This window comes from Aulonocara stuartgranti (genome assembly GCF_965226115.1).
Source record: "Aulonocara stuartgranti genome assembly, chromosome: 20".
Lineage (NCBI taxonomy): Eukaryota > Metazoa > Chordata > Actinopteri > Cichliformes > Cichlidae > Aulonocara > Aulonocara stuartgranti.
In genome coordinates, this window is record NC_138956.1 from 7,993,038 (window position 1) to 8,010,446 (window position 17,409).

At 39.9% G+C, this 17,409-nt stretch overlaps 2 protein-coding genes across 2 annotated transcripts; one reads left to right on the plus strand and one right to left on the minus strand.

The window, feature by feature from the left end:
* Positions 1–5,446: 5,446 nt before the first annotated feature.
* On the plus strand, positions 5,447–11,037 carry actr8 (actin related protein 8). The gene is made up of 13 exons (XM_082518835.1): positions 5,447–6,118; positions 7,172–7,342; positions 7,452–7,562; positions 7,792–7,896; positions 8,012–8,185; positions 8,395–8,488; positions 8,569–8,701; positions 8,900–9,053; positions 9,215–9,310; positions 9,384–9,524; positions 9,622–9,931; positions 10,039–10,202; positions 10,330–11,037. Exons 1-13 carry the CDS (start codon positions 5,984–5,986, stop codon positions 10,471–10,473), a joined length of 1,932 nt encoding a protein of 643 aa, XP_082374961.1. The 5' UTR covers positions 5,447–5,983; the 3' UTR covers positions 10,474–11,037.
* A 111-nt stretch (positions 11,038–11,148) lies between these two features.
* selenok (selenoprotein K) lies at positions 11,149–17,107 on the minus strand. Its single transcript, XM_082518836.1, has 5 exons — positions 17,002–17,107; positions 16,423–16,513; positions 15,964–16,038; positions 15,507–15,602; positions 11,149–11,475 (listed from the first exon to the last, which is right to left on the minus strand). Exons 1-4 carry the CDS (start codon positions 17,018–17,020, stop codon positions 15,512–15,514), a joined length of 276 nt encoding a protein of 91 aa, XP_082374962.1. The 5' UTR covers positions 17,021–17,107; the 3' UTR covers positions 11,149–11,475; positions 15,507–15,511.
* Positions 17,108–17,409: the final 302 nt, after the last annotated feature.

A 17,409-nucleotide genomic window follows, 5' to 3' on the forward strand; every position in this document is an offset into this window, starting at 1 on the left:
CAGGTGACCTCAGTAGGTCACATGATAGGGTGGGCCAAGGTCTCATAGTGGTTTCACCTTTAAATCCCCAGTGATGGCGACCCAAACCTGGGACTCTCCACGTTTTGTTTTTAGAACTAACTAAGCCTCTTGGATGAGAAGTTAAACATCTTCACAAACTCAAAGAAGTCAACTTGCCTTCTTTTTTCAAGCTCCTAAGAATATCCTAACCTGGATGTCCAGGAATGTATATATTTATATGTATCTCAATTAAAGAGAAGCACTAGTATGGACCATTATGCATGCTCCTGGATAAGCTGCCCATTCATCCATGGTCGCATGGAGGCTGGAGCTCGCTAGATAAGCTGTATGTTTCCTTAATCTAGTGTGTTTTATTCAAATAAAAATTGAAAGCAGATGAGTGGCTGTGGACTGTTGTCTTCCGGTTAAAAGGATTCTGGGCTCAAACTCAACCCTGTCAAACAAGGTTTTTTTTTTGTTATGAGCACATTGCATAGATGGTATCCTGAAAATTGTTTGCAGATGTGTGTTTTTGTCTCTCTACAAATTCTAGCCATGTGATATGCAGTTCTCCATATGTACATTAGTGGGAGATATGTACTTTACTAGGCAGTGGTCTATCTACTGGCCCTCCATCCAAAAACATAAGCAACAGCAGAATATACAACATTATGCAGATAAAGTGCATCCATAAGTGCACAGGCCAAGTCATTTGGTGGTTAAAATAGCCATTTCCCATATGGAAAAGATAAATATAAATCTTATAAAGTTTGTATCTGTCTTGTATGAAACTTGTATGAAAAGCATACAAGAGTGAAAACACATATAAGATCCCTTGAAAAATTATATAATGAAACTTGTATGTTTTGGATACTAAAAAAATATATGAAAGTAATGAGAAAGTGGCCACTTTCATGAGTAAATCATGTAAGCCTTATATGATTTATATATGATTTACTCATGAAAGTGGCCACTTTCACGAGTAAATCATATATGTTTTTACTATTTCTTTTCCATATGGGTTATGATAGACACATTTTTCATTTTCTGGAAATAAATTAATTAACTGTTACTACTAGCCCAAGTGCCCCTTAGTAGCAAATGAACACAGTTTATAAAGCACAGAGTACCAAGGTATTGCTGCTGACAGAGACAGTAGGAGACTTCACATCCCTAATGGAGCCCTGCCTGACTCTAACACTGTTTATAAATGTAACGGGGCTGGGTGCTGGTTCTAGCTGCTAGCACGTTACCTTCAACATGTCATCTGATCAGGCCCATTTCACTGCAGTATACCTTCATATTTTATCATACATCAGTGCTGAACATTTAAGAGTGAATGTAATTGTGCAAGCACAAACACAAACACAGTGTGTGAATGTGTGTGTGAATGGGTGGATGACAGGTTGTGTAAAGCGCTTTGGGGTCCTTAGGGACTAGAAAAGCGCTATACAAATACAGGCCATTTACCATTTACTTCTGAAAAATGTTTCACAAAATTCTGTGCAAACAGCAAGATTGAAAAATTCAGGTGGCCAACCTGTCTCTCGCTAACAGACCAGAGGACTCCTTACATTGCATCACATGGTTAATTTGCTTTGCTGTTTTCCCAACAGAAAAACGACCAAAAGACTCAGGCTGAGGAAAGACTAATAGAGAAACTAATCCAATAACTAAAAGGGAAAGGAAATGCAGTGAGGAAATAGAATTGTAAAGGAGTAGGAAAAAAAATCTGTGTTCTAATATTAGCTTTTAACACATATTTTTTAAATTGCATTTTAAAAATATTTAGATTTTTTAAATTTTTATTTTTAATTACTGTATTTAGAATAAAATACTTGTAGAGTTACTGCTATAGCAGAAACATCACACCTATATCCATGGCACTCTCTATGAACTTGATCTTGTCAATTTTGAAACCTTTGTTTACATTCTTGACAACAAATGATGAAATTCCAGTGTTGTGACCATAAATATTGTTTTGTCATGGTGGACATATTCCATCTTGGTGTTACACAATCATGAAGTGTATCTACAAATGTTTTTTGTAATCTCAAAGATGCATACTCTTTGCAAGGAAATATCAAAACCGTGTTGTGGGGACTGAGGACAGGAGGGAGCAGTGAGGTACAAATAACTGGACTCTTGTCCTGCTTCATTCCCCTGACTCTGCTCTGCTGGTATCTTAATTGCAGTCTAATCTCCTAATAGTTTCTTTCTCAATCTCTGTACTCTAATAAATCACGTTCACTTCTTTCAAATGATCGCCCCATGTGTGATATATATGCAGTATTTGCTTTTATTTATTACTGGACTCCTGAGTTCTGTCTATCATTAATTATGTTCAGCTTCTTAGTTTGTTTGCTATTTAATTTCTCTCCTTCGTGTATGCCTTTGTATTTATTTATAGCTGCCTGTAATTATTGATTACATTTGATCTTACCAGTGATAACGTCATGTCCAATTTACATTCTTTAGCCTTCCCCTATTTTAAGCAGCTGTTGAGCCATTGTCGTGATGCTTTATTCTGAAAATCTATGGGTGGAACTAGCTCCATGCTTGCAAGTAAAACAAACATAAGCTCATCCTACAGTGACAGAGTAAGTACAATGTCCGTTGTAATTATAGTCAGTAAGGACGCAAACGTCTTTCACTTTTCAGGGGATTAAAGTGAAGACAGTGCTGTGAGTACGCTCGTATGAGCTTCATTTAACAGATTTTGAATGATGCCTTTGTGTCCGTCGTTCTGCACAGCTCCTTATTCACTAATGCTTCAGGTACTGTGGGCTCCATACATTTATTGTAAATAAACACAACTGTGTTTTTCTTTCATTTTCTCTAACGGCTTTCTCCATTCTTTTAAGGACCAACGAGGGCACTACATTTAACGTCTTGTCAGCTGCTGATTTATGGCCTAGAAGCAGTAAACATGGGCAAGCGAGTGACTTTGACAAGGGACAAATTGTGATGGCTAGACGACTGGGTCAGAACATCTCCAAAACTGCAGCTCTTGTGGGGTGTTCCCGGTCTGCAGTGATCAGTATCTATCAAAAGTGGTCCAAGGAGGGAACAGTGGTGAACCATCGACAGGGGCGACTGAGGCTGATTGATGCATGTGGGCAGCAAAGGCTGGCCCATGTGGTGCAATCCAACACACGAGCTACTGTAGTTCAGATTGCTGAAAAATGTAATGCTGGTTCTGATAGAAAGGTGTCAGAATACACAGTGCATCGCAGTTTGTTGCGTATGGGACTCTGATGCTTTGAGCAATGTTCTGCTGGGAAGCCTTGGGTCCTGCCATCCATTTGGTGTTACTTTGCCACGTACCCCCTACCTGAGCATTGTTGCAGACCATTTAGACCTTTTCATGGAACCAGTATGCCGTGATGGCTGTGGCCTCCTTCAGCAGGATACTATGCCCTAGCACAAAAATGGTTCTGTGAGACATGCACTGCAAACAAGTCCAATCCATGGAGACTTCACCTTGCAACTTACAGGACTTAAAGAATCGGTTACTAACACATTGGTGCCAGATAACACAGCACACCTTCAGGGGGTCTAGTGGAGTCCATGCCTCAATGGGTGAGGTGTGTTTTGGCAGTACAAGGGGGACTCAACTTAGACAAATGGTCATAATTTTATGACAAATCAAAGCTTACTGGAAAGGACAGACAGACTCTAGACCCGAGTACACTGCCTGTAAGAGAAGCTCAGAGCTGAACAGACACCTCTCTCACACAGTGTCTGTAAAGGTATCTTTACAGATATTGGTATCTTTCGAGGAGCAGCCAATCAGAAAGCAGATCTAGAAACTGATTCCCCAAAGTTTGTGCCAAGGTACAATAAAGAAGAAGCTGAACCCCAAATCTGAATGTGAAAAAGATCACTACTCCCAAAGGTTTCATGACAGGAATAAAGAACCTGAACCTCATACTAGTTAAAAGGAATTACCTCATCTAATGGTACATTTCAACAATTTTTTTATATGTCCAGATTGGTTCAATAGTAATACTCACAGTAATGATTTAATTCCTTCATTCCTATCCCAAGACATTTTTTTATGAGTTCAAAAACCAACATGGAACTTGTGGAAATTATTAGAAAATAAACACTTGTTCTTCTGCATTAATGTGTCTGTATAAAATCCTCCACTAACCTTCTGAAATATTCCACAAGATGTTGAGCTTCTTCACAGAGCTGATGGTGGTCACTGGAGACTATTCTATTTTCTGAACCATTTATTCAATTCATGGTCGCGGTACTGAAGAAATATATTTTATTATCGGAGTATTAAAGGTTTTTTAGGGAAGTGCTGTTTATTTAGGGCTTATGCTATTTAGCTCAGACGCAGTTACTTATCTTACTATGTATCTCCCACCCTCTAGAGCAGGGTTGTTAAACTCATGTTACCACGTGGGCCACAAACAACCCACTTTGACCAACAGTAGGTCTGACCAGTGAAACTCCCCTTTCTGACAATGCAAAAGACTCTACCTGCACATTTATTCCCTGAGATATCTTATTAGGAGAAAAAGAATTGTAGTTTGAACAGTACATCTAAGGTTTTCCACATAATAAAGAAATGCAGCTGTAGGAAAGAATTTCTGGTAGCTCATTCTCCAGACTGCCCTGTAGGAAAGGTTTTTGAATTCACAGAAAATTCTCTTTAAAACAACAAACAAACCAAAACATTTAGTCTCATTGTGAAAAGAAAATTCTATAGTAAACAGTGAAAACGGGAACCTTTCTGTCTTTTAATTGTTTATTTATTACTTAATTACTTTGCTGAAGTCTGGATGGTGATGGGGGAGGTCCTTATTAGTAGGAAAATGTTATTTGTGGCCCCCAGCTCTTATGTTTGACTACCCATTTTTAGGATTAGGGGTATCGGCTCTAAAAAACCTCTGGTGACTTCTGATAAGTAACAACTTCTGTGAACTCAGGCACTAAATACTCTATGCTTTACATCAAGAGAAGTGCAGGATCTGGCTTGCCTAGAGATTTATTGTTTAACCAGTTTTGCTAATAGGATTTTCAGTTACCCAGGTTCAATAACACTGTTTTAATCAAATGGTCAAACAGGAAAACTAATAGATTTCTCTTAAATAAAAATAATCAATGCAAAGTACCTTAATTACTGAACATGGATTTGTTTTGTTTACTGTCACATCACTACTAGAGGCCCCATACTAACCCAGGAAAATAATATATATAAACTGACCACATCATGTGAAAATATTATATAAAAATCCCATGTCTGATATTGCCTTTACATGTTAGACAGGCATCTTCCTTATCTGTTTTTAAATCACGTCTTAAAAAATATCTATTTACCTTGGCTTTCAGCAGGACTTGATGTCTCTTAATATGTTTCTTATTAATTATATTATGTTTAATTTTAAGATATTCGATATGTAATTTAAACTGTTTTCTCTTTGTTTTATATTTGTAGCACTTCGGCCAACATTGCTGGATGTATAGTGCGTTATAAATAAAGATGCTATGCTATGCTATGTTGAAATGTTTTTTCTATCACCGGCGCAGGGTGATGGAGCTATAGCTCCTTTTTGTTTCTTCTTCTTCTAAAAGTTTAAATAAAGTTTATGAAGAAAGAAATCGCCACGTCTTGTAAAACGATCTAAAACAACACCCTGTACCATCGGAAAAACTATTATCGCCAGTCATTAACGCTTCACACCACAAACAATGGAATATTATGTCTTCTAAAAAATATAAAAACGAAAATAAAATGTATTAAAAATGTACGAACGAACAAACAAAAATGCGGAGACGCGCAGAGAAATCTTTGGACAAATAGAAATCGAAATGTTGCACCACGTGACCAAACACGGAAGTAAACTTTTCATTCAGAGGGAAGGCAACGGTGTTAGCTTGTGCTTCAACTTTGAACCATCTCGCTGGGACTAGAAGACCGTGACTTTGTCATTTCTAAGTATTTAGTGGATTAAGTGGAAAGGAGACCATGACCCAGGCGGAGAAAGAGCAGGATAACGGGAAGGACAAAGAAAAGGAGCGAGAGAGGGAGAAAGAGAAGGAGCAGCAGCGCGGGGTGAAAAGACCCATCGCTCCTCCGGCGATACCAGAGCCTCCTCAAGAGGTGAGACGGAAAATGAAGTACCCAGCTGTTGTATACATGAACTATAGCCGTATATATGCCAGAAATCTATAATGTAGCATTTGTATTTTTCATGAACATTTTGTTCTCACTTGACACATGCTAAACTATTGTGATGGTGCGTTTACTATCGTATTAGTACACTGTTTTAGTAGTACACCGTTGCTAAATGGGTCTATAACCTGCTACATGTGGCAACAAGGTTTAAAGCTCAGAGTTGTTGAGTTAAAGCTGATATTGAAATATTTTAGCTCTTAATTGTTGACCTCTTTTTGTTTTTCCCAACACGGATGAAAACACGTGTTAACCCTTCTGATTTAAGCCCCTCTTTAAAGTTTCAGGAGCTTAGATGTGGTAGATGTGGAAACTAGGTTTAACAGTCAGTATCTTTGTTTGGGGTTAAGACTAGCTGCAAGGATGACGGGGTTTGGGCTCTTTTTAAAGGCTTAAACCTAATGATACAGCATGTAGTGTTTTCGTTTTTGTGCTGGCATTAATGCACGTCTAACATTATGCCAACAGCTCCAGTGTGGTGTGGAAGATATAGACCAGGGGTGTCAAACTCAAATACACAGTGGGCCAAAATTCAAAATGGAACAAAGTCGCGGGCTAACATTAATATTTATTGGAAAAAAAAAATCTTCCTCCAGATGTAAGAATGAATCTTTTCTTATGGACTCAAACAAGTTTAGCTGAAAAACTGAATATGGAACAAGCAAAGCTTAATACTAAACGATATATATATTAGCTGTATAATACAGTAGGCCAGCTCTAATAGTAATTTGGTATGGCTTCGCCGGCCAAATGTAATTAGGCTGTGGGCCAAATTTGGCCCGCGGGCCAGAGTTTGACACCTATGATATAGACTATCCTGCACATAGCTCTGACCTCACCAGAGCCCTTGGATGGAAACAGATCCATGCAACCAGTTTCCAAAAACTAGTGGCCAGTCTTTCCATAAGAGTAGAGGCTGCGCAGGTGTCCACAGTTGCTCTTTTGTTGGGTGAAACTTGAAATTTCTATTCTTTTTCACAGCAAATACAGAGCAATTTTGTAGTTGTCATCCACACTGGATCGAGGACGCTCCGTATTGGCCGAGCAACGGACACCCTTCCAGTGACGGTCCCACATGTAATAGCACGCAGGCACAAGCAAAGTGGCCAGCCCTGCTATGAAGATGCATGGCTGTTGAGAGAAGGTCTAAATGTATGTGACTCAAAACCAGGTGCACCCATAATACAACTTCACTGTTGTCAAATTAAATGGTGTCATTTTTAAGTGTTTATCCTTATTGTTTTGTCTTAATATCCAACAGAAACCAGAAAGCAACGAGCAGAGGCAGAATGGCCTTAAAATGGTTGATCAGGCTATATGGTCCAAGAAGATGTCAAACGGAGTGCGGAGGACTCCTGTGTCTGCTGATCAGGTATGGTTATAAAAGAGAAATTAGGGAAGAAAGCAACACAATGCAGTGTGATTCTCTTCTATCTTATACAATAAAGAAATAAAGACCTTAAGGTCCTATAGCAACTTAGTAAGGTTTGAATAGCTGATATACAATATAGAAAATAACTCTTTTCATTAATTGATTATGATGTTAATCCATAAAAGTATTTTCTTATAGCAGTGGTTCAGTTTTGTATGTTTGTTTTTAGGCCAGAGCGTATAACTGTCAGATCCGTCCTGCGGTGCTAGACAGCAGCTCCAGAGTGAAGTGGACAAACACAACCCACCATCCTCCTTATTTGGTTGGAGAGGAGGTCGGTGAATGTATTAGAGCAAACTCGTAACTTCTGTGAAATATGACTTGTTAAGCCATTTTCATTACCTAAAGCCTTGATTAATTTTTACCCCCCCATTTCTGCTATTGCACAGGCTCTTTATGTGAATCCAACAGACTGTTACAACATCCACTGGCCTGTAGTCAGAGGTCAGCTCAATGTGCATGCTGGTCCTGGAGGCTCACTGACTGCTGTCCTGGCTGACCTCGAGACAATTTGGAGTCATGTGATTCAGAAGCATCTGGAGATCCCTCTCAAAGATTTAAAGGTAGGAGAAAACTTCTCAGTTCTATAGCAGGATGCAGTAGTCTTGATAAATCCTCATTAGTATAAAAAATAAGACTCTATCTATCTAGCTGTCTAGCTAGCTAGCTGCTTCTGTAATAGAGGCTTTCTACAGGCTTTGTGCTCCATACTTTCAAACAGATGATCATCCACATTAATCATCAGTTGCTCATTTCGCATTATTTCTTTTAGTATTACAGATGTATCCTGTTGGTCCCTGACATCTACAACAGACAGCACATCAAAGAGGTTGTGAACATGCTGCTGCTCAATATAGGGTTCTCAGGTATTACACAATCTTCACACGTAACTAAGTGGAAATTTCTTTGTTTCCATCAACTTACTTCCTGGTCTTTTTGTGTGTAGCTATCATTGTGCACCAGGAGTCGGTGTGTGCTACTTTTGGCAGTGGGTTGAGTAGCGCTTGTGTCGTGGATGTAGGCGACCAGAAGACCAGTATCTGTTGTGTGGAGGACGGAGTGTCACATCGAAACTCCAGGTGGGGCTCAAAACTCACGTTTATGTTTGATTAAATGAAATATATTTAATATTTAATTATTTGACCCGGTTGTCACAGACAACAAACACAGAACAGTGAATATTTATTTTTAAAACTCATGTTAGTTTCACTTCCTGCTTTTATTGCATTATTTAGCAAATGTCTTACATGGTATCTTGTATTTGTGGGACTTTGCAGGTTGTGTTTAGCATACGGTGGCTCAGATGTGACCCGCACTTTCTTCTGGCTCCTGCAGAGGGCAGGATTTCCCTACAGAGATTGTCAACTGTCTAACAGACTAGACTGTCAGCTCCTGCAGCATCTGAAAGAGACCTTCTGCCATCTAGATCAAGTGTGTGTTAGTCAGGGTGGGAGGGAGGGTGTTAGTGTCTGTGCATTACAATGATTTGTTAGCATCTTTGAGTATTTAGCCATACTCACTTCTAAATAATCGATGGAGCAATTTTAAGTACATATTAACTACAAAATCTTTTTTCTGTTTTCTCTTAACAGGACATATCAGGGCTACAAGATCATGAATTTCAGACACGTTTTCCAGAGGCCCCGGCTCTTCTGTACCAGGTTCGACTTGGGGATGAGAAACTACAGGTAATTATATCAGAAGGTAAAGACGATGCTGTTTTGATACTGGTGCTGAACTACTTTTCTGTCTTCTTTATAGGCACCCATGGGCCTTTTTTACCCGACGACGTTTGGGATTGTAGGTCAGAAGATGTCATCGCTTCAGTTCCGTTCCCAAGGCGACTCAGAGGACCCTCATGATGAACACTACCTCCTTGCTACACAGAGCAAACAGGACCAGGTAAAACACACACACACACACACAGGTTTCATAGACTGAAACCAATGAAACCAAATGGTTCTCAGCTATTTTTTTACTTAATTATTTTCTCCAATAGTCCTCCAAATCAGCTGCAGACAGGAAAGCTATTTCCAGACCAAGTGGATGTTTGGAAGGGGAGATGAGCAGTCAGGGAGGGACTGGGGACCTGTCAGATCTACCCAGGAGCTGTGGGAGTGGTGGAGTAGGAGGAGGGATGCAGGGGGAAACAGAGCTTGGGGCTGCCCATGGAGAGTCCCTGATGGGAGCAGGAGAGGTGGAAGAGCCTGTGTCTGCCCATCTGTCCAGGAAGACGGCCATCATGAGCCAATTTGAGAGCAAAGCATTGGGATTAGATAAGGCAGTCCTGCATAGCATCGACTGCTGTGGTAAGTGATGAAGTTAATTTTTGTTTTTATATTCAAAGATCTAGCGATAAGAATAAAAACTTCCATGGAATATCCTGTTTGAGCCTCTGTACTCATTTCATTTACAGCATCAGATGAAACCAAACGAAAGATGTACAGCTCCATCCTGGTTGTGGGAGGGGGGCTCATGTTTCATGGAGTTCAGGAATTCCTTCTTCACCGCATCATCAACAAGATGCCACCATCCTTCAGAAGGCTGGTAGACAATGTGGAAGTTGTCACACGTCCAAAGGTACCCCAAAATTACCTTAGTATATCTCAGAAAAGGTCACAGACCTGCATCTGTCTTCAAAAGACAGATAACTTTATACTGCAGACTGATCCTGTAATGTATTTTATATGACACGTATGTGCTCTAGGACATGGATCCTCGGCTGATCTCATGGAAAGGTGGAGCAGTGCTGGCATGTTTGGACACCACGCAAGAAATGTGGATCCACCAGAGGGAATGGCACCGCTTTGGTGTCCGAATGCTCCGTGAAAGAGCTGCCTTTGTGTGGTGAAAACAGGCTCTTCTTACTTGAAATGGTGACTCAAACTGTCCCACTGTTCAGTGGACTGCAGAAGGATGAAATTGGCAAACTGTCGAGCACATTTCTGCAGTAAATAAAGGAAGAGTGAGAACTGTTTTTCCAGAAAAAAGATTTAATTCCTTAAATAAACTCTATACATAGTGTGACAGCAAATTCTGACAATTCTAGCACAGTCACCAGTGTTTTTTCAGTGTTTTTTTTTCCTGGCTGTTTAAGACAATGCAGATATTTCTGTTACTTCTGAACAGTATTAAATAAGTTTGACAGTTTTATGTCATGTACTGCAGTTGTATCACAATGCTCTGAATGTTCATGAATGTCTGGAATTCTAAATACAGTAAACCCATGATACCTGGTACAAGATATTTGGAATTAATAGAAACATTAAGTGATTAAGTGTACTCTTTGGAATTATATCATAGTCACACACAAGACTGATATAATCAAGTCTTAATCAACTTTTGCAATTTGAGTTAAAAAAAAAGACAATGTATACCTGTGCCATTACCAAATTATCCATTGATTTTAGATATCCTAACAATTAGTGCTGAGCCAAAGGTGTGATACTGCTATTAGTACCGACCAGCTCTTTGTGGAACCAAGCTGTGTCATTACCAAATGTGACAATAATAGCAGGAGACACACTCAGTATTTTTTTTTTATTCAACAGAAGGATACAAAAAAATACATTAGCTGATGACTCCCAGGAACCATAACCCATATCTAAGAAACTGGTGACATTGCAAGTTGGAAAAGCCGACGCAGAAAATGAGGGAAGAAGTGATGTGGATAGCTGTGGTATCAGCCGTTCTGGCCCCTACGTGTAGGAATTCCCAGAAAGGCGTCAAGAAACTGCTTGTGACAGTGACAGCTGATGAGGAAGGGCCTTAGCACTGTGACTTTATCATCTTTCCTTGGCTTCTAAGACACTGTGCAAGGCCCCACGCCTACACGGCATGTGTAGGCGTTTACCTAGAGAGAGGAGCAGGTAATATAACAGTCAGGCAGTGTTTTCATATCACGGCCATATATAATCAGTTTCTTTGTTAGGCTAGGTCCCCCAAGGTAATAACCTAAATGCATTCATGAGTAATAATGAGTAATGTTAAAATGCATAAAAAAAAGGAGTTAATTGTTTACTCTTCAGCTATAAAAGGCTGAGGGCTACTTTCCAGTAGGGTGATGGTGTTGCCATAGGTCCATGTAGTAGGAGGCTGAAGAGTACCACTGGCCACCCCCCAGTATTTTTTGTTAATGATCAAGTGATCAGATCATGATAACCCTAACAGTTATTACACAAAAGTAGCACTTATCTAGAACTCAGTACAATGTAACCTTAGTAAAGAAATGCAAATAGATATAACACAAGAAAACTACAAAAACCTTTCCATCAATATGACCACTAGGGCTGCCACAAACGATTATTTTGATAGTCGACTAGTCACCGATTATTTTTGCGATTAGTCGACTAATCAGATCATGCATCCATTGGACATAAAACGTACAGCTTATTGCACCAGCAGCATCTGCTCTTATATAACTATGATTAGCTTACAGCTTGAAGTGTTTAAGGTATGTGCTAACTAAAAATAAAGTCAAGATGATAGTTTATTAAATTTTAATGACATTTGCAGATTGTTTCGGTGGAGTTTAATAAACTCAGCCGTCTGCTCCTTGCTATCTAAAATATAGGGTGGACCATTTATATGGATACACCGTAATAAAATGGGAATGGTTGGTGATATTAAAGTCCTGTTTGTGGCACATTAGTATATGTGAGGGGGCAAACTCCTCAAGATGGGTGGTGACCAGTGTTGGGTAAGTTACTTTAAATTAGTAACTTAGTTACATTACTAGTTACTTCTATCAAAAGTAACTCAGTTACTTCAAGTTACTTGTTACTTTCAAAGTAACTAGTTACTAGGGAAAGTAACTTTGGTTTTACTCAGAATTCTCTTGTTAATGTGTTGCTTCCGTAACTGGATACCCAGCAAAATTGACAGTCTTCTAGCTTGCTTACTTGCCACAAGTGCACTGTGCCACCTACCAATAGAAAGGAAAAAATAATGTGGATATTTCCACAAGAGAAATCCCACGCCTGGACCGTCGTTGACTGCTGCCATGATTCTAGCCTACATCACAGCGTCATGTGCGCTTTTTACATCCAACACGTACAATGCAGTTGTGGTGCTTTTGATTGTACTCAGAAACTCGGAAATTCTGCCTTCCGAATAGGAAGATGTAGGTAACACCAGACTGCAAATGAGCTGCATACAGGGCTGAACTGGGACAAAAAATCAGCCCGGGCATTTGGACTAGAGACCGGCCCACCATTACAGGAAAAATCATAAAGCCTTTGAATGAAAACAAACGCTGTTGTGACACAGTTTTGATGGTATATATGCATCAATCTATCAATCGTTTGTTATAAGATTCAAATAATTATTTTTTAAAAGCTAGACATTTTAAATGAGAATAAGAAAGAAAAGTACTTCTTTGTGCCCACCTCTCCCTGTTAATGCCCTACCTGCCCCCCTGGCAAAACTTTGCTAGACACGCCCCTGCACAGTTACCAGCTGTCAGCTACCTAAAAAAGGATCCTGGTGTTATTTGTCTCTCAGAAACAGTTCATAACTTCCCTTCAACTCATTCATGTCACCTAAAAGGTAAACCTGTTTCTCCATCACCTGTTCAGCTCTGACGATTCAGTAAGGACATCTCCTGGTTTCATCTTCATGTTTCACTCTCACCACATGTCCAAACTGATATCATGACCAGCAGCTTTTACAGCTGTGGCTCCAGCAAATATCAGCTGATACTAGAAAGAAATATTAAATAAATTCTAACAACAGCTGATCAAGCTTAAACGTGCTGCTGTTGTTTAGCGCGACCTCCGCTGGTTTCTTCTTTCTGGCGCAAAGTGGGCGATAAATAAACAAGAGAGAAAAGCCGATCAGCTGATCATTGATGGGAGAGAATGAGAGGAGAAGAGGCAGCTGTGCAGCAAAGACACGAAATAACTCCAGCTTTGTGTCTTTTTCATTGTAGCTGAAGTACGGGACAAACTCTTCCTTTTCACCTCAATACAAAACGCGTAATATTTTCTCTGAATACGGGACGATTTCGTTTTTTAGGGGACAGTTGGCAACCCTAATAATTAACCTTATGAATAAAATAAAGTTCCACATCATTAACATCATAGCACCCACCCAGCTGTATAGAAACTCCGTCATGCCAGCTAGCACGCAGTACGAAAAAGTCAGCACAACGAGAATAAACTCGGTTTATATCTGACCCAGATAGACTGCAGGTCATAACTTCTTACCTGAAGTTCAGTTCACCTGACACTTAGGCCGGCGGCTGCCTCGGCTCTCTGCTCCTCCTGCCTCCCCTTTCCCTCATCCACCTATTGGCCTCCACCACCACAAAAAATAGTGCTTTGTTGTGTATCTGACGGACGAAAGCCAAACCACACCACTGCAGTTGCAGCATTTTTACAAACCAATTCTGGTTCATCCGTTTCATTTAACGATCCGCTTTCACTCTCCTCATTCTCCGTCGCTGCCATGCTTTTTCCGCCATGTGCATATGAAAACAAAGGCACTGCGCATGCGCGTTTTACCCATATTCTATCGCAATATTTCATTTTCTTATCGTTGCCCAACATTATACTGGTATTACCGTGAACGGTATGATATGGCCCAGCCCTAGGTGCCAGGTCCGATCATTTCTAGATGAACAGTTTCCTGGAAAGTGGATTGGTTGTCGTGGGCCAGTTGAATGGCCCCCAAGGTCTCCCGATCTGACCCCCTTAGACTTTTATCTTTGGGGTCATCTGAAGGCAATTGTCTATGGTGTGAAGATACGAGATGTGCAGCACCTGAAACTACGGATACTGGATGCCTGTGCTGGCATTTCTCCTGTGGTGTTGCTATCAGTGTGTGAAGAGTGGGAGAAGAGGGTTGACAATCCAGCCGACTTCTAAATGGCCACCATGGTCACCACCTATCTTGAGGAGTTTGCCCCTCAGATATACTAATGTGCCACAAACAGGACTTTAATATCACCAACCATTCCCATGTTATTACAGTGTATCCATATAAATGGCCCACCCTATATAACAGGACACCGGAGTATATTCTTGAGCATCTCACACTTCTGATAATCAGTTGTCTGCTTGACGTTTATTCAGTTGTGTAAAAACTATAACTTTAATCTCAGCCAAACCGATTTACTCAGGAATAAATAAAATACTAAAAAAAGCCAAACAATATCACTTTTAAGTTATCTAAGTGACTTACATATCATCTTTAACCTAAGTAGCGAAAGACGGCGGTGGTTTTGAAAACGATTTGCCGGGAGTCCAGTGTTCTCACCGGCTCTAGTGAGCCTTGAATCCCGGCTAGCTATCGAGCTGGTGGGTAACAGACGTCTCCGAAAACGTCGGAGCGCTTTTGAAAATATATGTCTTGATTAAGCTGAGCAGATATTTGAAGTTTACACAGCTACATTCTTGCCTGAAAATATGTTAAATGTTTATTTTGTGAGCCAGAAAGAATAATAAGAGTAATATTAAAACTAACTAGCTGCCGTCATTGTTGACAACTGAGCAGGGCCGCGCTATGAATTCTGGGACACAGCTTCTTCTTCTTCAGGGTTTAACGGCAGCTGGCATCCTTGTACATGCAGTGCTGCCGTCTTCTGTTTCAGTCTGTTATTACACTCTTAAATCCTACTACTTATTCCTGCGTCTTTTGGGATCTTACAAAGCGTCAAATGACGCGTCAACTATTAAATTAGTCGTCGACAATTTTAATAGTCGACGTAATCGTGACTAGTCGATTAATCGTGGCAGCCCTAATGACTACACAAGCACATATACAGCAAACTGACATGCACATTTTGTTTCTGTGTCATTCATCCTTTGAAATTAATTTCACTTTACATATGAGCTGATACTAAAATGGACTGTTTAATAAAAAAAGACAATAAAAAATTCTCACCTTCCTCATCCTCCTCCACCCATTGGTGGAGGACTGGGCCCTGCACCATGGTTTATTCTTCCCATCCTCCTTCTGCCACCAGGTGGACCTGGAGGACTGTATAACCAACAGTAGACAAGAATGTGAGGAACAAGTGGTATAAATTAGTGCTGTCAGCGTTAATGCGTTAAACAGCTTAAATATAAATTAATTCAAGTGCTGAAATGAGCAACAGCTTTGTTAAACTGCATTTGTCATTCTCTGGATTATGACAATTATTTAGATACAACTGAAAAAGAAATAACATCACATGCATCTTATTAGCTTTTTGTTACACATGACACACAATTCCTAATAAGCTAGCTTGCTCCTACATCGGATTACGTAATTTTCAGTGTTTAACATAAAGGTAGTGCAGAATTGGTGTTCAGTGTGTGTATGTGTGTGTGACACAACTAATGGTGTTTCAGGGACTTACCCTCTGCCGTCAGTGAAGCGTGATGAAACAGAGCTTCCATTCTTTGACATGTCGGGGTGAAACATGGTTTTGAAACTGGTAAAAGAAAAAAAAGAGTGGGGGCTTGTGCTTAATTCAGAATAAACCATAATGGAGGCTCTAAGAAAAGCCTCTTGCTTACTCACTATATTGTAAGTTTATTACACCACATTCCAATCAGTTTTACAGGCAACAGATTAGCAGTATTAGAGAAACTGTAAGTCATCTATCTTTAGTGGAAGAAAGAGATTTTCAGCATCTTTTTAAGGTAGAAAAACACATGTGAAAATACAACAGTAAATACAATCAAACAACTCTTAACGAACCTTAAATACAGGCAATGAGAATATTAATGATTATTCAAAAGGTCACTCATCCATTATGTTAAATAAAGGTGGCTATTTTGTTTTATTTATTTCATTTAATTCTCATTTGACTTACAAGAGGCCAATAAACTCCACTGCTCCCCAGAAAAGATCAACCAGTAAAGACAGGCGCCATGGAGACTGTGCCCTGCTATCCAGGACCTGGCCTGATGGAGAAACACAGAGGTGGGTCAGACAGCAGGGATCTGTGATGCTGTTCACATTGCAAGACGGGAATACATGTATAATAATCATGAGTGCACCAGCCAATCGTTAACCCGGATTTACTCCTTAGCTGGCCTTCAGTACACAAAGGCTAACAGCTAATCAGGGCATAAACGAGTTGCAGCACATTTCAAAACAGTTTTAAAGAAAGATAAATTTCGTTCCACTATGAAGTTGAAGCCCAAACGAAATCGCAGTCACATATCGGATTCTGGAAAGGCGACGAAGTTTTAAAACACCACCTAAGGTTCATCAGCTCAGCACTTCTTTCTGCTACGCAGATTCAACCAGGCTAGCTAACATCCTACATGGCTAAATGTAACCTAACACTTTTCACACATTCATGCGGTGGTTATGTTCTAAAATGTATAAAAACACCTAATAAATATCAAACAAACAAAGAATCCGTTAAAGCAGGGAAACCACTCACCGTTGGACACGTACACCATCTTCCAGAAAGTAACAGCAGCACTGCCACAGCTGTGTTTACGGTTGGCTTCGCATTTCCGGGTCTGTTGCTGCGTTATGTGACACGCATGCGCACCACACACAACAGCTACAACCACCTTACCTTACACTCATTATAGAAAAACATTTCAACGTCAAAAAAAACCCTACCCACATAGTAACTTATTTTTTATATGATTAATAGATATATCTATGTATTACAAAGAAAGGGGAGTGTCTGACGTTGCTCAAGTTATTACTTCTTGGAACTCAATCTACGACTCACTCTCTAGAAGGTGGGAGGTCCCATGAGTAACTGCTGTTGTCTGTATATAATAGGGCCGTACAGCATTTCCCCTAAAGCTTCAATATTACAGTTATAGTAATAAAA